This window comes from Pipistrellus hanaki (assembly GCF_964339955.1).
Source record: "Pipistrellus hanaki genome assembly, chromosome: 3".
Classification (NCBI taxonomy): domain Eukaryota; kingdom Metazoa; phylum Chordata; class Mammalia; order Chiroptera; family Vespertilionidae; genus Pipistrellus; species Pipistrellus hanaki.
The window spans coordinates 148,761,920-148,783,874 of NC_140505.1; the positions used below are offsets into that span (position 1 = coordinate 148,761,920).

Consider the following 21,955-nt stretch of genomic DNA (forward strand, 5'->3'; position numbering starts at 1 on the left):
GGGAATGTTAAGTTCCAGAAGAATTTTAACTGGAGGTTGAAGGTTAAGTGACAGAACTGGGTGCCCAGCCCTAACTAAGACTAGAATCACACACACTTGGAAAAAAAACTCAGCAAAAAAACTGAAGCTGGTACACCGCTGGCATCCAGGCTGAGAACTCAATTTATAAAAGAAGGATGAGCAATACCTGCCCTGGCATACTCGGGGAAGTAAACTCAAAAATCTAAATAGGAGGAGGCAGACCTTACAGCATGGTTGTCAAGTAAAGACCAGCTTGGGAAAGGTAAGAGTCAAGGCCACAAATGAAGGCAGAAACTTTAATTAGTACAACTGTCTGAGGCCTGATTCCAATGAGTTTGGGCTTTCAACTCAGCCTCTGGCTGCTCTCAGCGGCACCTTAGGGTGCTTGCCCATTCCTTACAGGGCCTAGTCCTGCAACAGGAAAAAGAAACTAATTTTTGGCTGCTATAGCTTCCTTGTCTCTGTCTGATGTTGGAACTCTGTTTATTTATTTTATTTTATTTATTATTTTTTAAAAATATACTTTATTGGTTTTTCACAGAGAGGAAGAGAGAGAGATAGAGAGCTAGAATCATCGATGAGAGAGAAACATCAATCAGCTACCTCTTGCACACCCCCTACTGGGGATGTGCCCACAACCAAGGTACATGCACTTGACTGGAATCGAACCTGGGACCTTTCAGTCTGCAGGCTGACGCTCTATCCACTGAGACAAACCGGTTTTGGCGGAACTCTGTTTATTAGAAAAATAGGGGTTCCCCTGGACTTCTAAGTCATCACCTTTTTCTCGGTGGGTTCAGAGCTTGGTGCAGTGTGCCGGGTTTTGAGTTCCTCAGTGTCAAAGTATTGTCACTGAATTTAAAAAAACAAAGACAAAAACAAATGCAGTGAGCATCTCAGGTTTCTTTATAGGAGAGGCAGCCTCAGTCACTGAGAAACGGGGTTAACGTTTGACTGAAAAGTATGGGCACACACACCTCTGTTTTTTAATCCCTCAGAGCATACATTCTCAAGCATTTGCTTCTACATGTAACTTTAGTAAGGGAAATACACCATTCTTAATGGTTTAGCAGAGGCCATGATTTAAAAGTTCTCCCACTAGACTGTTATATTTAGTGAATGCCACTACTACCAACTAAGTCACTTAAGAGAGAAATACCACATCATCTGCCTCCTTTTCCCTTGACACCCCCCCCCCCCCCCCAGTTAGTAACTCAGGTTCTCTCAATTCTATCCAGGTAACTCTTGTATCTTCCTTGTGACCAATTCTATCTACCATATTTTCCGGCGTATAAGACGACTCCCTTTAATTTTACAGTTAAAACATAGGTTTAGGCGTATATTCGCTGTATAAGACTACCCCCCACTTCCAAGGCAGCGCCAGTTCTTTTTTTAATAGACCGCCTCTCTGACTCTGGCCAATTTGAGCAGGCTTTTTACTAGAACACAGTGTAGCTTCGGGCACAGAACATGTATTATACACTGTGTTCTAGTAAAAAGCCTGCTCAGAGAGGCGGTCTATTAAAAAAAGAACTGGTGTTGCCTCAGAAGTGAGGGGTAGTCTTATACAGCAAATATAGGCCTAAACCTATGTTTTAACTGTAAAATTAGAGGGTCGTCTTATACACAGGAAAATACGGTAATTCACCTTCATCTGTTCCCAAATGTGCAATGGTCTCCTTGTACATCTTTGTCATTATTTACCTGCATATAGTGTGATCTTTAGAAGAACTCGGATGTGATCATGTCACTTGGTATCGTCTATGACTTACCCTTGTCTATAGAGAGCAAATCCAAATCCTAACCCGTGCTTACTTCTTCCGCATTATCCTAGGCCACTGAACCTTGGACACTAATGGATATCTTGTTCACTAAGCACTTCCCTGAGTATCTAGCTTAACACTTCTGGCTTTACATACCGCAGTTTAGTTGCAAAAAGGACTTGCCACCTCATCATTTATTAGCTATCTTTGTCACATTGTGATTTTGCTTGAAGTGGGGGATTTACCTTACTTTATCTGGACCTTGATGTGGCAGAAAAATGGCAAAGTAGTTTCCACAGAGGGTGGAACAGAGTAAAGGCACTGAATTTAGCTCAGGGCAGATACCTCCCAATTCGGACCTCAGGCAGGAGCTGCTGGGGATGGGAGCGGAAGTGAGAGAGACTTTTTGCTTCTTCTTCCCCACCAGCATTCCTGCGAATCTCCCAGATTCTGCAGCTGCTGGGGCTGGTATTCAGGAGGGACCCTTTCTGACTCTTGACCTCCAACCCCGCAACAGTGAATCAATCGTCAGTGCTAACATGTTGGCCGTGGCCTACATCAAGTATGACATTCTGTTCGATTCCCTAAAGGAGCATGTTTCAGGGGTTTCTAAGATACAGCTAGGAATAGTCAGAGGCCATAGAACACGGATGGTCTTGTACAGACCCCGCTTTCTTCTCTTTGAGTTGGTTTTCCTCGCCACAGAAATTAGCTGCAGACGCCCACACAGCCCCCACATCTCTGCCAGAAACAAATGACCACTTGTGAAGCCGGTGGCTTTTGATTTATGCTATAAAAAGCACCCACAAGAAGCTAATTAACAATTGCAGGCTGTCATTGCACTACATATAATAATGTCCAACAGAAGTGTAATTTCAGAGGCAGTTAGGAGATAATCACTGGTTGCTACTTGGTTCTGACTGCATAAATTGTAACAGAGCTTTAATACAATCACTCACTATAAAATAATTTTATTTTATTACTATTTTACATTATACCTCAAATGGAGAGACTCATTTGGCAAACTGTGACCAGACATGGGCTCAAAAGAGTTTTGATGTAACACCTTCATTCCGTGCTTGATATCATTTTTTTTTTTTTAATGAAAGGATTTAGTAATACACTTTAATCTCTGCTGCTAAACAGGAACAAACATTGCTATCCAGGGCCATTTGTCCTCTGGGTCCAGATGTATACCTTTAGAGGAAAATTAAATACTACAATTCTTTTTTTTTCTTTTTCTTTTTTTAACATATACCCCTCCCCCTTCTGGAACCAAAAAGACTTTTGCTGGGGTTCTTGTCCCAGCATTATGAAGGATTCAGCAATCTGGAGAAAGGCTCTGCGTAGATGATTAAGTAGGAGTCCAAAGATGAAAGATAATTTTGAAAGACATTGGGGGTCAGAGGAGCTTCAGCTAAAGAAGCTAAAAGACTCTCTTGTCTTAGGACCCCTTGCTTTTTATTAACTCAATTTGTCCTAAGGCAAAAGGTGGAGATAATATACTTAAAAGGGTAGGGTACAGAAGCATTGTCAGATTGGAAAATAGCCTACAGCTGTTCAGGTGGTTAGCCAACAGGAGGCAATAACGTGTAGATTAAGATGCTCTGAGAGGTCTGGCAGCAAACGATTATCCTATTTAGGTTTGGGGGAAATGCTTTTTAGCAGTTCCAACAGATGATTACATATGTGACTCAGCCCTTGTTGAGTCCCCAAGCTTCATCAACCTTTTGATAAAACTCTTGTAATTATGACATGTTGGATTGGCTTCTGGCAGATTTCCCCCCACTTAATTTTACCTACTTGGGAATACCAGCTTCACTTATAAATTCAAGTGTTTAAGGATAGAATGGTGCTAGATTCTTCATTGTCTCATGCCTTATCTACTTAGTTCAGTGCCATCCAATGTAATCTTTTTAATTGAATTGATTAAGTTTACATTGATTAATAAAATTATATAGGTTTTAGGTATATAGTTCTATAATATATCATTTGTACTTTGTATGGTATTCAACACCCCAAGGTATGTTTCTTTCCATCACCATTATGCCCCTTCTACCTATCCTCACCCCCATTTTCCTCTGGTAATCATACTTTTGTCTGTCTATGAGTGTGTTTTATTTTCCCCATCCAATGTAATTTTTTTATGTAAAAAAAAAAAGGGGGGAAAAAAAGAAATCCAGAATTCTCACCTCTCTTTGATAATGGCAAACCTGCTGGAAATCTACAAAGATACATGAAAAAATTCTCACTGACTACCTAACAAATACCCTACAGGATCTAGAGCCACATGACATCAACCACTTACCCGGGTCCCCTTCTGAGCCCCATCATTTTTTTTCTAGTATTTTAAGATCAGAGCTGGAACTAAAATCTCACAGATCTGATGGTCAGTGTGTTTCTTTCCCAAAGCCCATCATTTGAGAAAAACAAACACACACACACACACCCACATGCGCGCGCGCGCTCAAGAAACAAAAACAAACAAATAACAAAAACAACACCGTATATGCTAAATGCTAGCATGTTTAAGTGATTTTGTATTTCTGTGATTTTATATTTTCTATATTTCCAACATATATAAATTTCTATATTTCAAGATTTTCTGATGTATACATATTATGTCTCTTATAATCTGAAAAGATAGTAAGTACCCTGTTTCCCCAAAAATAAGACAGTGTCTTATATTAATTTTTGCTCCCAAAGATGCGCTAGGTCTTATTTTCAGGGGATGTCTTATTTTTCCATGAAGAAGAATATGGTACATATTTATTGTTAAATGAAAATAAAGGAAATTTATTACCTGTATACCGTACGGTAGTACGGTAGTTGTCAACACAAACCAGACAAACTGTGAATCCTACAGTATCAAGAATTTACTCATTTATTCAATGACAATCATGCCATCGTCTTCTGGAACATCATCATAACAATCCAATTCCTGAATTTCCTGGTGAATTTCTTGTGACTCCATTTCTTTCAGAATCAGTGGACCAAATCTCTCATGTTCATCAATAGCACTGTCTTTAAATGAGTACTTCTTGTCAAGGTAGCCTGCTCTCGGTGCATTTGCAATGCAACTGTCAGTGATTTTCTCCCATGAATTCTTCATCCAAGTCACAACTTCTTGCAGGTTAGGTTTCACAAAGTTTCTGAGACAGAGCCTAGGGGGGGGGCCCTTATTTTCGGGGGATGCCTTATATTTCACTCAGAAGGAAACCTGTAAGTAGGTCTTATTTTCGGGGAAACACGGTAGGTATTTCTTAAAGCCCCATTTCTCCTAACCAAGAGCTTAGAACCTTTCATCTCTACCCCTGGTTTTAGTGTTACTAGCAGTGAAGACAGGAGGCAGTGGAGGATGGGGAAGATGTGTGTTTGCTCAGTGACTGGGTGAATGACCGGTACCTGTCAGTCATTTTCTAGCTAGTGCCAACAATTCTGTTTTTGCATTTCTACTCTGCCTATTACTTTCCTCATCATCTTGATTGAAATTAAAATGGCCTTTCTTTGACCAGGCTGAGATGACTAACATTGTTTGGCTTGAGGCATGTCTCAAGAAACTGTTCAAGGCAGAAATAAGAAAGGAAAAAATGGGACTAAGAATGGAGCAGAAAGGGACAAAAGGGACAGTCATTTCCTTACATTGTGTGAGAGACTTCTGTGTTTCTCACAACCTAGATATCCTTGCATTCATTGTGCAGATGAGGAAAATACAGTTTAAGAGGTTAACTAGCTGTGCAGGTCACAAGCCAGGAAATTAGGGGGTTGGGGGAGGCATTTAAACCCAGGTCTATTTGAACTTTCCTTACACGAGTATTAAATTAGTATCAGCATATATAACTCATTCTTTATTTCCTTGGTAACATATTGCCCCTCTCACAAGGGCACCTGAAGTCAACAACTGAGACTGTTAACGCATTCAACAGAAATTTAATTTCTGTGCTGTGCTGACTTCATTGCATACTTATTCATGTTGAAAGTCTGTATTTGTTATGTTGGTAAGAGGGAAAGATTCCAGACAGTGGGTAAATGTTCAAAGAATATTTCAGCTCCATATAAGTGGGTATTCACTAACATTAGAATTACCCAAAAATGGAATAACAGCGTTCATGATATCGTAAACATACCCAGACTGAGGCTATAGAATTATGTATAGTTTTGATAATCATTTATTCACTATAAGTGTAAAAAGGATTTCAGAATTGAAGAAAAATTAGGATTAGATATTCCTAAAGTTTTTTCTAACTCACAATGCTCTACTACTGCTACATTATTGATCCATTTAAAATAAGCCATAGTTACAAATAAACAACTATAATAAAGGCAAAATCTTATTCCCTTAATGAGAAATTATAATGTATCAAGAGAAAATATTTGCATTTTAAGTAACCTTATTAATCAAAGTGAGTCAGCCTCAATGAGTCTATTTTTGTAATGCATGTTCTAGCATCTCTTTACCTCTGCTCTATAATATAGCGACATTAACTACAGTAACCTGTGGATGGGATAAAATTCACCTCTCCACTTCCACCGTCAAGTATTTCAAGTGCTAGAATTTGCAATGTTACAGAATATCTGTGTATAAATAGGATAGTTGGCTGATTTTTTTTCTGTTCGAATTTAATTATACAGTGTTGGTGAGTTAGTGCAATCCCACCAATTATTTGTGTTATACTTGTAACAATAGCCTCACACTGGCTTCATATGTGTTGTCTAGATTTTAAAAAAAAATTGTTAAATGCTTATAAATATGTAGTTTTATAAAGCTACTGAGTAATGGTGCATATTTTGGGTTAGAGATGCACCTTTAGAAGTTCTTCTAGTAAGTGACTTAAGAGTGAGTGATCATATCTTCCCAGCATGATGCAGGGGAAATGGGCTGGGCAAAGGCAGGAAGTTGTGTTTTAGAAATATTGAATTTGAGGTGCCTTTGACATATCCATATAGAAAATACATGAAAATTCTGGTAAGTACATAAAAAAGTTTTTGTAAACATATCTATAATAACAAAAGGGTGATATGTTAATTAGACCGGACAGCCGAACCGCCTTCCGGACATCCTCCCAGATGACCTTCTGGATGAAGTTGTGGCTGTGAGAGCTGAGGGAAGCCAAAGCGCCTGCAAAGGCTGAGTCCCTTGCACAAATTTCACGCATCGGGCCTCTAGTGAACATACTGGTATAAATGTAAAGCTCAGAATTATGACCAGGGTGGAAGAGAACAGCCTTAGAAATTATTGGTGCATAGAAGAAATTGCTCAGAGCGAGTTCAGCATGTATAAAGGCGAGTTATAAACAGAACCTTGAAATATGCTAATGTTTCAGGGCTGAACAGAGAAAACAGTCAGTTAAGAACTCTGAGAAGGTGCAATCTCAGAAGAGGAGAGAGAGAGAGCTCTGGGACCCGAGAGATTTGAATCCCAGAAGCCAGCATGGCTCATGGCTCTGCAGAAAGTGGTCAGTGGTGCTGAGAGTGTCAGGGAGAGTAAGTGAAGATTTTAAAAGTTCTTACTGGGTTTGGCAATTAGGGTTTACTGATGAGATCAGGCTAAGCAGTATTTCATGTAACTCCTAAGTTATCTGTTCAAATCTAAAATTGCATCAATTCACTCTTTTATACTCTTATTTCTAAAAACAAAACAAAACAAAAACAAAAACACAAATGTTATTTGTTTATTCCAAGCAGTAGTCCATTTTGTTTCCTTTCAGGGAAGTGGACTCCCCAGTAGCAGTTACCTATGGTCTGCAGGGTCTTTTTTTCTAAATGCATGCTGTGATAGAAGGGGCAATAAATCATTGTGGTTTGTTGAATTATAGAAAATTATATTGTCTGATAGGACTTACTGCTAAGCTGTGTTTTGTGAATTATTTTTTTTTCAGGTTTTTTTTTTTTTTTTAGGTTTAGAGGCAGGAAGTTTTCCAAATGTAATTTCCATTTCTGAAATTACTCCTGGAAAATGTTTGCAGGATTCTTATTTTGTAGACTAATCATTTTCACAAGAGGTTCAGATAAGCTAACCTACATACAGATATTTTAGTCTACTTGATATGGTACCCTGCACAAAGCACATATTGCATTACTATTGCCTTCATAGAAAGGAGATGTATGTTTTTTGTGAAAAGATTCAATGAGTTGGCACAATTCACCTGCCTCAGCATAAAATGAAAGTCAATGTAAGTATGTAGACATACATCATATTCTCCATAGGTTAAAAATTACAAATTATCTTTCAAGTCTGTTTCTGCTTATACACGCAAGATAGAAAACAATTTTAAAGAGCCTTTAGAATAAAAATGCTGCACAGCCTGTGAGAGGAATTTGAGTTTACCAGGTAAGCTAAATCCTTAGCTTTTGTTGGATTTTAATGTTCATTCATGGTAAAACCATATACTGCAGATATATATTTACTGTTGTGGGAAGATTTACTTACTCTGGAACTCCTACAGATATAGAGAATTTAATGAAGAACCTGTTGTTGTTTTCTTACACTTGTAATATCAGATGAGTCCCCAACTATTACTCAGTCCCAAAATTATCACTCAATGTGACTTTCAGTCTCTTCTGGAATAGCAAGGAGTAGCTATAAAAAAAAAATCCAAACTCATAAATTAAATATCCCTGGATATTCTCCACACTTTACTAATGTTGGCATCCCAGTGTGGTTGTAGTCCAGCTCTGTTGTTATATAAACTGGCATCCTAGAGCTGAAAGAGCCCTGAGCTATTACCAGGTCTATCCCCTGAGGGTAGCCATAGGCAGGGAGAGCTCAGAATCTGGGGAAGAACTGACCTTGCACCTGCTTCACTGATAACCAGAGTCAGCAGTTCAGGCAAGTGACTAACACCTAACACCTCTGTGTCTGCCGTCCTCAGCCTGGGTACCTCCATCGTAGAGCTGTTGCCAAGAATAAATGTGTGGGGAGTGTTCTATGACCTTCTAAAAATAACACAACATCTTCATTGTATAGATCAGAAAAACAAGGCCAGGAGTGGTAATGACAAGTTTGTCTCAGTTTATGTTTATACAGCCAGGTTCTTAAACCCCATCCACTAAAATATAATCATGAACCACCAAATTAGCAAATTATTAGATCCCCAAAGTGTAGAAGGTACAACAGCTATAAAGATGAATATCACACAATCTTGGAAATGACTGTTTCTTTCAGGGAGGCTGTGCAGACAGTGTAAGGAATTAAGTGATGTGAAAAACAATGTAGATTAGTTTTGTGTGATTTTATAGATATTAAGTACATTTAAGTCAGAAGAGATGTTATTAATTGGGCTGGAGTGTCTTGTAGAACCTGTCATAGTTTCCAGAAGACTTGAGTAGATATTGCAAAATAAAATATACTAGTATTTGCCTATTTGTATAGATGCTTCACACCAGACAGTCTTGAACATACTTACTGCATGTATTTTGTGTCTAATACATGATATAACACCAAGCTATGTTTAAATGAAACAAGAAAATATGTCCTGGCGTTATTTTGCTTTTTTTTTTTTTTTTTTTTTTTTTTTTACATAGTTTAATGTTGGTTAGTGAATTGTTCAAGTCGTTTGGGCTTCTTTGTAGTGCTCCGTGACCTGTGGCCTTGGAGTTGAGCGAAGGGATGTGTACTGCAGGCTGAGAGGCATCGGTCCGGTGGCTGAAGAAATGTGTGACTGGTCTACCCGGCCTCACGCGCAGAGGCAGTGCTGGCGTCAGGACTGCATGCAGTCCCAGTGGGTGGCTGGAGAGTGGTCGGATGTGAGTATTGACTCGTCAGGTTTCAACTACATAGAAGGCGTGCTACTCATTTCGTCATTGTGTTTCTAGTGTTTAACATCATGTAAAATGAAGGAGACGCATCGGCAAGTGCAGTGCATCGACGCACAAAACATTCAAGTGAATGAAAGTTTCTGTGACCCTTCAACCAGACCTCTTTCCACCAAAAAGTGTAAGAACCTTCCTTGCAAGTACATTGTGGTAACAGGAGACTCATCTCAGGTAAGACAAAGAATTTTGTTCTTGGAAAAGGCATCTGAGTCTAACATTTGATGCAATTGAAACTGACTCTAAATTGGAATATGGGGGCAGATAACAGTATCCATATTGATCTAAAGAATAAAAGCCACCTACAGTTGGATGATGCAAACAGAATAAGAGCAATATGGATATTAAACTCAGTGCAGTTCCAGTGTCAATTAGTGCCTACTTGAAATCAACTACAGGGAACAGTTTGGCAAACTTGCCCTTCCTTTCTTCCTTCCTTCCTTCCTTCCTTCCTTCCTTCCTTCCTTCCTTCCTTCCTTCCTTCCTTCCTTCCTTCCTTCCTTCCTCATTTTTTCTTTCTTTTCTTTTAAAAAAATTTAAATTCTTTATTGTTTAAAGTATGACCTAAGTCTTCTTTTTCCCCTATTGACCTCCCCCTGGCCACCACCCCCCCTCTTGAGGACCCCCCGCCCCCCCCAATCTGTGTCCATTGCTTATGCTCATATGCATGCATACAAGTCCTTTGGTTGGTCTCTCCCCCTTACCCCCCCACCTCCCTTCTATGCTGCTATAAAAAAGAGGGAGTTCTTACCATTTGCAACAGCATGGATGGACCTGGAGAACATTATGCTAAGTGAATAAACCACTCAGAGAAAGATAAATATCACATGATCTCATTCATTTGTGGAATATAGTGAACAACATAAACTGATTAACAAAAATAGAACCAGAGTCATAGATGCATTAAATAGACTGCCCAACCTATGAGGGAAGGCGGAAGTGTTGCCTGCTTTTTAAAAACAGTTTTTTAGAGAATTGTTGACACTATTACAGATGTCCCCTTCTTCTCCCCTTTCTCCTCCTCGACCCAGCCCTCAGCCCCCATCCCAGCTTTCACCCCATTGTTGTCTGTGTCTATGAGCTATGCTTATATGTATAACGACAGCTTTATTATGGTATAACTGACAAACAATAAGCTGCAAATATTTAAAGTGTTCAGCTTGATAAGTTTTGATGTATGGATACAGCTACACCCTTAGATCCATTATCATATTTAAAATAAACAACATCTCCATCACTATCCCAAATTTCTTTGTTTTGCTTTGTAATTCTCCCTCCTCTCTTCCTCTCCCTTCCCCATCCCACAGGTAACTTAATCTTATTTTTATTGAAATTATCCATTACCATATTAATTTACATTCTTGAGTTTTACAATATATAAATGGAAGCATATAGTATGTACTGTTTTTGTCTAATGTTTCATAAGTAGAGATTCAGTCAGGTTTTATGTATCAATAATTCATTTCATTTTGTTATTAAATAATATCTCACTGTTTGGATATATTTATGTCCACTAAACTTTTCTTCTGTGATGCTATTATTCCCCATCAATCTATTTTCCATCTCAGATAATATAAACTTTCATGTTTATATATAAAAGCTGAAATCAAATTTTAACTTAACTTTTTGAATGTATAAGAGTTACTAATAATTGTTTAGTGTCTTTCTCTAGATAATTCTAACATCTTTGTATGTGCATTTATAAGGGAATTTTAATATAGTCACAAGTTTGAAAAACCATTACCATGGTCTAATGCTAGAACATTTTGTCACCCATAAAAGAAACTTCATACCCATTAGAAGTCACTTCACATTTCTCCTTTCCCCAATCCCAAACAACCAGGTTTTTTTACTCTCTAGATTTGCCTGTTCTGTACCTTTCATATAAATGGAATCATATAATACGTGACTTTTTGTATCTGGCTTCTTTCATTTAGCATGATATTGTTAAAATTTAGCATATATCAGTAATTCATTAATTTTTATGGATGAATAATATTCTATTGTAGAACTATGTTACATTTTGTTCATTCATCAGTACGTGATGGACATTTAGGTTGGCTTACTTTTTAAAAAATAAAACTTTATTGTTCATATTATTACATTATTACAGTTGTTCCTCTTTTTTCCCCTCAGAGCTCCCCTCCATCTAGTTCCCACCTCACCCTCTACCCTAATCCCCCTCTCCACTGTCCTCATCCATAGATATATGATTCTTGACAAGGCTCTTCCTGCACCCTCACATTCCCTTCCCCAAGTATTGTCAGTACATTCCCTTTCTATGCCCCTGATTCTATTATATTCACCAGTTTATTCTGTTCATTAGACTTTTTATTCACTTGATTTTTAGATTCACTTGTTGGTAGTTAGGTATTTGTTGTCACTTTGTTCATAATTTTTATCTTTACCTTTTTCTTCTTCCTCCTCTTCTTAAAGAATGCCTTTCAGCATTTCATATAATACTAGTTTGGTGGTGATGAACTCTCTAAGCTTTTTCTTACCTGTGAAGCTCTTTATCTGACCTTCAATTCTAAATGATAGCTTTGCTGGGTAGAGTAATCTTGGTTGTAGGTTCTTGCTATTCATCACTTGGAATATTTCTTGCCATCCCTTCTGGCCTGCATAGTTTCTTTGAGAAATCAACTGACAGTCCTATGGGTACTCCCTTGTAGATAACTAATTGTTTTTCTCTTGCTGATTTTAATGTTCTCTGCCTTTTGCCTAAGGCATTTTAATTATGATGTGTCTTGGTGTGGTCTTTTATTGATTCCTTTTGTTTGGAGTTCTCTGCCATTCTTGGATTTGTAAGTCTATTTCTTTCACTAGGTAGGGGAGGTTTTCTGTCATTATTTCTTCAAATAGGTTTTCAGTATCTTGCTCTCTCTCTTCTTCTGGCATGCCCATAATTCAGATGTTGGTATGCTTGAAGTTGTCCCAGAGGCTCCTTACACTATCTTCATATTTTTTTATTTTTGCTTTTCTGTTTGGGTGTTTTTCGCTTCTTCATATTTCAGATCTTTGACTTGATTCTTTGGATCCTCTAGTCTAGTCTAGATCTGTTGGATCTCTGGATATTATTCTTTATTTCAGTCAGAATATGCTTAATTTCTGGTTGGTCTTTTTTCATGTCCTTAAGGGTCTCACTAAATTTCTCAGAGTTTTTTTTTTTTTTTTTTTTTTTTTTTTTTTTTTTTTTAGAAGATTCTTGAGTAACCTTATAACGGTAGTTTTGAGCTCTATATCATTTTCCCCCCTCCATTTATTTCATTTGTGACCTGTTTCTTTGTCTCCACATTTTGGCTGCTTCCCTATATTGATAGAGTGGCTTTGTATGCTAGGTGTCCTATTGGGCCCAGTGGCTCAGCCTCCCCAATTACCTGAGGTGGACACTCTTGGTGCACCCCTTTGTGGGTTGTGGAACTGGAGATCAGAACAGTTGGGAACTAGTGTTAGCTACAGATTTTTTTATAGATTCCTTTTATCAGTACTCTTCTATTCCTGTTTTGCTTAGGGCTTATATCATGAAATGTGTTGGATTTTGTCAAATGTTTTTTTGTTTTGTTTTGTTTTTCATTTCTTGAAATTCTTGTGTGGTTCTTGTCTATTACTCTATTAGTAGAATAGATGTGTTCTATTAATTCATTTTCATATATTGAAACAATCTTACATTCCTATAATAAATCTCAGTTGGTAATTGTGTATAATTCTTTTTATGTATGTCTGGAATTTTTTACTAGTATTTTGGTGGGGATTTTTGCATCTACATTCATAAAATATTTTGGTCTGTTGTTTCCTTGTGATGACTTTGCCTGGTTTTGGTATGAGGGAAATACTTGCTCCATAGGATGAATGAAGAAGTGCTCCTTACTCTTTTTTCTTTTGCAAGAATTTTGGAAAAGTTGATGCTAGTTCTTTAAACATTTGGTGGATTTCACCAGTGAAGCTACTGGTCTCTGGCTTTCCCTGTGTGTAGTTTTTGGATTAGTAATTCAACCCCTTTACTTGTTATAAGTGTATTTAGATTCTTCCTCCTCTTCAGGGTTCATTGTTGTAGTTGTTTGTTTTTGCTTGTTTATGAACTTTCCAGAATTCACTGTAAAGTCTGTATTTCCAGTCACATTCAGTCACTGAAGTCTCTGCTTGATTCATTTAAGTTTTCAATTAATGATTGGACAGTGATTCCCTTAGCTACCTGGAACCAATCATCTCCTTTGCCTAGGGCTTCTGTGTGTATGTTTGGGTCCTTTTAACACTAAGCCAAGCAGCTGACAACTCTTCCTCAACCTTAGTCCTGCTTGTACAAGAACTTTGACGTTGGCCAGAGGTGAGTGTGCAGTTTCCAGATGCTTCCTGAGCATGTGCAGTCCTGGACATGTGAGCAACCCTGTACATATCCATGGCCTTCTGGAGTCTATCGATATATTGAAGCTTTTAAAAGCCCTATGAACATTTCTTCTTGTCCTTTTAAATATATATATATATTTTATGAGCCTATTGCTTACCCTAACTGTGATCTACCTCTTCTGGAAGCTTTACAGTTAAACACTTCAACAAGTGCCCCTGGAGGGAAAATTCTTTTAGCAGTGGGTAAGCTCCAGTTAAGTTAAATAATGAAAGCCTGGTAAGTGGAGTCTTCTAGAAAACCCACCAAACAGTTCAAATAACAACAAGTCTCTGCAACAGAGTCTTTGAAAGACGCCCAACCCTGTTCTGCCCCTGTGGCCGCCAGGCTGCTGGGTCCATCATGTTTGTGGGGCTATTGATTTTCAAGGCTACTGTAGAGTTAAAAGGGAGAATGGGGGTAGAACAAGTTAAAACACCACAAAGCTCCCTCTTCGGAGATTTGACCTTGTTTATTGATGCATTTGGTGAATTTTCAGAGTTGTGGAAAAATTAATTCTGACAAATTTTGCCAGTTTTCTCATGGCTTTATGGAGAAGAGAATTTTCAGAGATCTTTCCTTGGCATTTTTACTCTTCCCTCTGATTCTGTTTTGATGGATAGATTTTTCTCTTTATTATGGGCTATATTTTCTTGCTTTTTGCATGATGGTTAACTTTTAAAAAATTATTTTATTGATTTTAGAGCATAAGGGAGAGGGAGATAGAGATAGAAACACTAATGATGAGAATCATTAATCAGCTGCCTCCCGCACACTTCCTCTTGGGGATCAAGCCTGTAACACAGGCAGGTGCCCTTGACCGGAATCGAACCCAGGAGCATTAAGTCCACAGGCCGATGCTCTATCCACTGAGCCAAACAAGCTAGGGCTGACAGTTAATTTTTTATTGCATATCAGACATTATAAATTTTACTATTTTAGCTACTGGGTAATTTTTATTCCTATACTAGAATATATTTATTCTGTCTGAATGCAGTTTGACCCTTTCTTATCTCACTATTCAGCTTTGTCACATCATACCAGTGCATTGTTTAGGGTTAATTTATTCCCCTCTGCTGTGCCAAGACCCTTCTGAGTGTTCCACATGTTGTAGAACACATGTATGTAAGTTCTACCAGTCTGGCTGGGGGGGCCAGACTATATTTGGTCCCATGTGAGTAACAGATTCAGTCATTTCTCTGTCTTTTGATTGGTTCATTCCTTGGCCACAGGTGGTGTCCTCACATGTGTGTACACATTGGTCAGTACTCTGCTATTCCCTAATTAATATCTTTTATTTCAGGTGAGAACCTCACATATGTTTTATTTCTCCAAAGCTGCATCTATTGGGAGAAAATTTTTCATTCAATTAAGATAGTCTTAGTAGTTTAATGCGGCGGGGGGGGGGGGGGGGGCGCGACAAAACAGACACCACAACTAGACAATCTAGCCTGGATATGGATCCTTTCCATTTATTGGTACAACTCTGGGAAAGTTATGTAATGTCTCTGAAACTTTTTTAACTCATCTGTAAGTGAAGCTAGTGAATAGGATTGCTGTGGGTGTAACATTGTATAGTGTGTTTATTTTTATTTATATGTGTGTACACACACACACATACACACATACACACACACACACACACACACACACACACACACACACACCCCTGGTGAATATTAGGCCTGGTTAAGTTTAAGGATATCTTCTCCCCCTGACAATTATTTTTCAGTGTGCTGGTAACTGTGGATTTAGTTACCGACAAAGGATTACATATTGCATTGAGATTCAGTCTACTGACAGATATAAACTCCATGAGCTTTGGCCTATAGATTATCGAGAATGCCCTGTGCTGCCTTCACCACAGGCTTACAAGTGCAATCTAAGGAGCTGTTTGCACATGGCCACTTGGAAAGTTGGAAAATGGAGCAAGGTCAGTGTATAATTATGATTTTAAAACTGAATCTGAATGAGACTTTCTAGGTGTGGATGCCAGTGCAGCTGCATGTCTAGCTCGATCCCAGAATTTTCATACCCCTGTTGTCTAAAAAACCACTTACTTTGTTAGTTACTTGTATAACTATCTTATCTCTTTTTCTATGCTTACTATAATCTACTTATATCTATTCCTCTGAAAGCCTTGCCACAGTGACTTGCAGTTTGAGTAGATACTTAACTAATGAATATTTTAAGTGAAATAAATCTAATATTTGAGAAATAAAAATTACTTGCACTATAATCCATTTCCAATTTAATGGATAGAAATCAAGTAAATATTTCTTTCCAAACAGCATATGACAATGAGAACAAACTAAGTAGTCTTAAAAACTAACATTAATAATGTTTATCAAGTATTTATAATATAATATTGATATAACTATATGAAACAAATGAAACAAAGCCAGTAACTGAGAACTAACAAACTCCTCCCATCTGTGACTGTCCAGTCTATAGGGTATTTTTGTATTTGCAGTAGGTCTAGGCACTATTGAGTTCCAAAAGGACCTAGCCTGAAAGGAGATGTGGATTGACTTGTCTTATTACCCATTATACACTTTACTTCAAATTTTACTCTGTTCACAGTGCTCAGTGACTTGTGGAGTGGGGATAATGGAGAGAAGAGTGGAATGCATGGCTGAAAACGGTTGGTCCAGTGACTTATGTTTAAAGCGTTTAAAGCCAGATGCTCAAAAGAAATGTTATGCCAATGACTGTAAGTAACAGACTTTAAAAATCTACCTAGTGTTCCTAAGAGTTTTAATTAAAATTCTGGAAATGAATATTTGCAGTAAATCATATGCCCGCACAAAATGAAGTGCCTAGTTTTTAGCATAATATTTGCATGATTGAGTTAAAATTATACTGTGTTTTTAATTTGTTCATTGTTGATAAGTTGTATTCACTCATCCTTGAAGGCAAAACATTTACCAGCTGCAAAGAAATCCAAGGGGAAAACAACATTACCGAGGATGGTGACTATTATCTTAACATTGAGGGGAGAATAATAAAGGTATTGTGAACACTTTCACTACTTGACTTTAACACTGACCGTTGATGTTGGGAAAAGCTTTTCTAGGTGTTTGCGTTTTCCCTTTAGGTTTATTGTGCAGATATGCACTTGGCGGACCCCAAGGAATATATATCGCTCGTCAAAGGTGAAGAAGACAACTTTTCTGAAGTGTATGGTTTCAGGTAGGAGATGTGTCTTTGGCTTATCAGTGCTTTTTTTTTTTTATGGTCCTTCAAGAAAATCAGAAGTTCCAGCAGTCAGAGTGATACTTGAATAGCTTGCAAGTGGGACAAATAATTCAAAAGCAGGTTGACATATTAGGCTCTAAGTTAGACGTTGCCCATGTCTGTTCGAGCCCAAATATTTGATTGAGTATCAACATGTACTCACAGAGAGATGGGCTCAGAAGGACACTGTGGGTGAGATGAGGGAGAACAGAGAAGGGGAGAATTTAAGAGCTCTGTGTATTTTCATAGAAGTCACATTACTTCCAGTAACAGAAGCTAAGAGATCTAGAGCTGGATTATTTTTCCACCGGTCTTGAATTCCCCATGGATAATTTCATATATCAACCTTGAGTGATTTTTACTTCTTTCTCATTTAACTTATAGACATTGTCAAATTGAAGAGTGTATCTTACCTTCCACTTCCAAAGTTTACCTACACTGTGGGATGGTAGTGGCATCTAATAATAAAAATATTCTAATGTGGTTACAGACTCCAAAACCCATACGAATGTCCTTTTAATGGAAGTAGGAGGCTAGACTGTGAATGTACAAATGACTACCTGGCTGCTGGACACACTGTTTTCAGCAAGATAAGAATTGATCTCACTTCTATGCAAATTAAAAGTAAGTACCAGATCTCTATTTGCAAAATGAAGAGCTTCCCTTTGCTAACTGAAGTCCAACAGTGTGCTGGTATGTAGAATAGCTAGGGTATAGTGAACGCCCTAGCATTGGGAAATAGTTACTTAAGTTGCTTTTTAAAGTTATTAGCCATAAACCTCCTCTACAATAACATGGGTGGTAGGGACCTTAGTAAAAATGTAGTGGTAATGATAGTGATTAAGATTCATAGTGTCCTTCCAAGATATGACCTTCAAATTGCCCATTACATTAGGGATAACGTTAATATTGTAACATAATTATATAAACTTTTTGTAGGGCTTAAAGTAATTTCAGATTACAATTTGTAAAGCATTTTCCCGTAGATTCTCTCATTTAATCTTTTAAACAATTAGTTAAGGCAGAATTGAATCACACTGTTGCAAGTGATGCAATTAATTCCTATTCACAGATCCCAGACTATGGACCTGCTGCCTTTTAGGAAGCAACTTATAGTGTGGTCAAGTCCAAACAGATTAATGAAACCTAATAGACACCCAGGTTGCAGATACCTAGGTTGTGGGTTCAGTCCCTGGTTGGGGTGTGTGCAGGAGGAAGCCAATCGATGTTTCTCTTTCTCTCTCAAGAAAGAAAGAAAGAAAGAAAGAAAGAAAGAAAGAAAGAAAGAAAGAAAGAAAGAAAGAAAGAAGGAAGGAAGGAAGGAAGGAAGGAAGGAAGGAAGGAAGGAAGGAAGGAAGGAAGGAAGGAAGGAAGGAAAGAAAGAGAGAAAGAAAGAGAGAGAAAAAGAGAGAGAGAGAAAGAAAGAAAATAATTATTTATTGAGAGCCCACTCTATAATTATATAGCATTTTTGCTTAAATTTTAAATTAATTATAAAATGCATTTAAGAAGATAATATGAATACTATGTTTTGCAATGAAGATTGGAAAACATATAGGGACTCATTGCTAAAGAGTTTTATATATTGCATTCTAGCTACAGACCTTCTATTTACTCAGACACTATTTGGAAGAGCAGTTCCATTTGCCACTGCTGGAGATTGCTACAGTGCTGCCAGATGCCCACAGGTATTTCAGATTTGCTTGTTTCTCCCTCACTGTGAAAAAAAAAAAAAGTGATACTGTTTCCCTTTTCTTGATCACAATATTATAAGAAACATAAGTAAATAGAAAATGAAAGGCTTCCTATATGAACTTTATTTTAAAGGTTATAGCAAGCTTTGGGTGATTTTTGCCAATGTTGGATTTGTTTGAAAGGTGTAAAACAAAAGTTTCAAGTTGTTCAGATCTTATTTCATCTTCCATGATGCTTTATTATTTTTAATCTTTCCACTAAGTCCATGGAAATGAATGGACATATAGTATAAGGAATGGATCATAAGCATGTGACTTTCTACACTGCTGCTAACATCAATTACAGTGACCTGGGTCTATAACTTAACAGAATAACTTCCTATCATTTGTGGAATAATACATTTTCACATCTTTATTCTTTTTTTATGCCTTCATTTCCGGAGTTCTCTATACACACCCTTCTATGTTATCTGTGATTTCCAGAATAGAATATGCTTTCTAGAAGACAACATACTAATTTTTTAAAATGTGAACAACATTTTTATGATAAGACTAGAGGCCCAGTGTACAGATTTGTGCACCAATGGGGTCTCTTGGCTTGGCCTGTGGGGATCAGGCTGAAACCAGCTCTCCCACATCCCTCAAAGTGTCCCAAATTGCAAGAGGGTGGTTCTTGAGTGATGCACCCCAAAATTGGGCTCCCTCCTCTCTGTTTCTGGGTGCGTCATCTGAGAACCAGAGCTGCCAAGTCACTACAGCTTGGCAGCTCCTGCATTGAGCGTCTGCCCCCTGGTGGTCAGTGCACATCATAGCTACTAGTCAGAATGTCATAACTATCTGTTGGATGGTCCAATGGTCGCTTAAGCTATATAGATAGTTCTCGGGTTATGTTGGACTCAATGTATGTCGTTTCGTGGTTACATCGCCATCGCCATCTCCCATTTATTTATTTTAAAAAAAGTTCCATCATTTCAACATATGTGCTTTATGTTTTTTATTGTTTATTTACCACAAGTAAGGTCAAGAATTTTTATCTTTTTTTTTATTATTTTTATTTTATTTATTTATTTTTTTTACTGTTTCACTTCATTACTGCTGTGTATGTGCTCTATGTGAGTGACTTAGGTTCTTATGCAGCTGGGTTCCGACTTACGGTGAAAATCACATTATGTCGTGCTGTAGAAATGAATTTCTGACATAATTCGAGGACCTACTGTATATATAGATGGAGAGATGTAAAGCTTACACAAATATAGCACTGTTAGGTAGATTCCTAGCTAATTAATGCACAAGAGGTAGTAATTATAATTTAATATGCCATATTGAAGAAAGTAGCTAATGGTTTGTCAAAGCTCTCTGTTCTTGGAATTGTCTATTCACAGTTCTCAATATTGACACAGAAGGTATGCTTATGTTAGAAAAAAAAGGCATTTTCTATGTTAGAGAAGAAAACTTAAAGGAGATAAAAAGACACTAGATCTATGGACTGAACCAAATAAGGTTATAATAAATACATGTCTTGGGTCCAGAAATGCAAATTGAACTTGGCAGTGTCCTGTGAAAGACAGGGGTTTATTCAAGCACTGTAAGTTTGTTATAACTCATGTAGAACATGGAATGATTTCTAAACAATCTAATATAATCATAAGGTATCAAAACACAATATTGAGACCAAAATGTTATTTATACTTGACAATGAAATATTATATTTATTTTTAAATTTCTGTTGTGAAAAGTAAATTTTTACTCTATCTAGGAGTAGGAGGTAGAAACCACGAGGGCAAAAGAAGGTTTAAATTATGTCACATAGGGAAAATGAAAAGGGTGGCTAGGAAAGGAGTAGAACGTTATAACTGTCTTTAAATAATTAAAGAGATCCATGAAACAGGTCAGTGTGTTTCATTTCAGGAGACATTAGGGCAGCAAATTCCAGCTCAAGATAAAGGAGGCTTTTCGACTGGGAGGATTATCATAAAGAGAGGCACAAACCACTAATCTTTGCCTATATTTTTATAAATCAATCTGTAATACTACAATCTTGCTGAACTCATTGTTTAATTGTAATAGGTTTTTTTTATTAGATTCCTTAGGATTTTCTATATACACAGTAATGTTATTAAGAAATGAAGATAGTTTTACTCTTTTCTTTGCAATCTGGACACCTTTTATTTCTTTATATTGCCTTATTGTTCTAACTAAAACTCTAATAGTATTGTATAGAAGTGGTGAGAGTAGACATCCTATTTTATTTGTGATTTTATAGGGGGAAAGCATTTAGTCCATCATAAAGTCTGACATTCTTTTAATATAGGCATTTACAGCTACACAATTTCAATTCTTTCACTGCATCCTTGAAGTTTTGATATCTTGTGTGTTTATTTTCATTAATCTTTTGTATTATCATTTATATCTTCTTTGATATATTGATTATTTGTGAATTTCCCAGATTTCCTTCTTGAAATGAAACTGATTTTCATTTTCATTCCACTGTGGTTGGAACACACTTTCTAATATTTAATCCTTCTAATCTATTGAGACTTGTTTTATGACATAGCATATGGCCATCCTGGAAAATGTTCAATGTGTGCTTGGAAAAAATGTATGTTCTGTTGTTGGGTGAAGTCTGTCAGGCCTAGTTACAGTCTTGTTTAACTCTTACATTTTCTTGTTTATATTCTGCTTAATAGTCCTATACACTGAAACTTTGCAACTACAATATTGTGTTGAATTGTCTGTTTCTCACTTCAGTCTTACTATTTTTGCTTACTTTGTATTTGATTCATTTACCTTGGGGTTTTATTGTACATGATTATATGTTTATAATTGTCATAATTTTCTGATATATTTCCCTTTGTCATAAAATGTTGCTCTTTAACTGTAGTAACTTTATTTTAAAATATAATTTATCTGATAATAGGAGGGCCACTCAGCTTGATTATAGTACATGGTATTTATATTTTCATCCCATTTAGTTTTAACCTATTTAAACTTATCTTTGGGTAGAATCTTATATAATAAAGAGGTAATATGCAAATTGACCATCACAC

General features: G+C 37.1%; 1 protein-coding gene across 1 annotated transcript in view; it reads left to right on the forward strand.

Moving 5' to 3' along the window:
- The window catches only part of ADAMTS20 (ADAM metallopeptidase with thrombospondin type 1 motif 20), a 163,782-nt gene that overhangs the window by 125,694 nt on the left and 16,133 nt on the right, over nucleotides 1–21,955 (forward strand). The window contains exons 30-37 of the mRNA XM_084876628.1: nucleotides 9,357–9,530; nucleotides 9,600–9,770; nucleotides 15,710–15,910; nucleotides 16,561–16,690; nucleotides 16,893–16,987; nucleotides 17,075–17,169; nucleotides 17,705–17,838; nucleotides 18,811–18,902. Coding sequence (XP_084732754.1) covers nucleotides 9,357–9,530; nucleotides 9,600–9,770; nucleotides 15,710–15,910; nucleotides 16,561–16,690; nucleotides 16,893–16,987; nucleotides 17,075–17,169; nucleotides 17,705–17,838; nucleotides 18,811–18,902 — 1,092 coding nt within the window. The remainder of the gene's footprint in view (nucleotides 1–9,356; nucleotides 9,531–9,599; nucleotides 9,771–15,709; nucleotides 15,911–16,560; nucleotides 16,691–16,892; nucleotides 16,988–17,074; nucleotides 17,170–17,704; nucleotides 17,839–18,810; nucleotides 18,903–21,955) is intronic.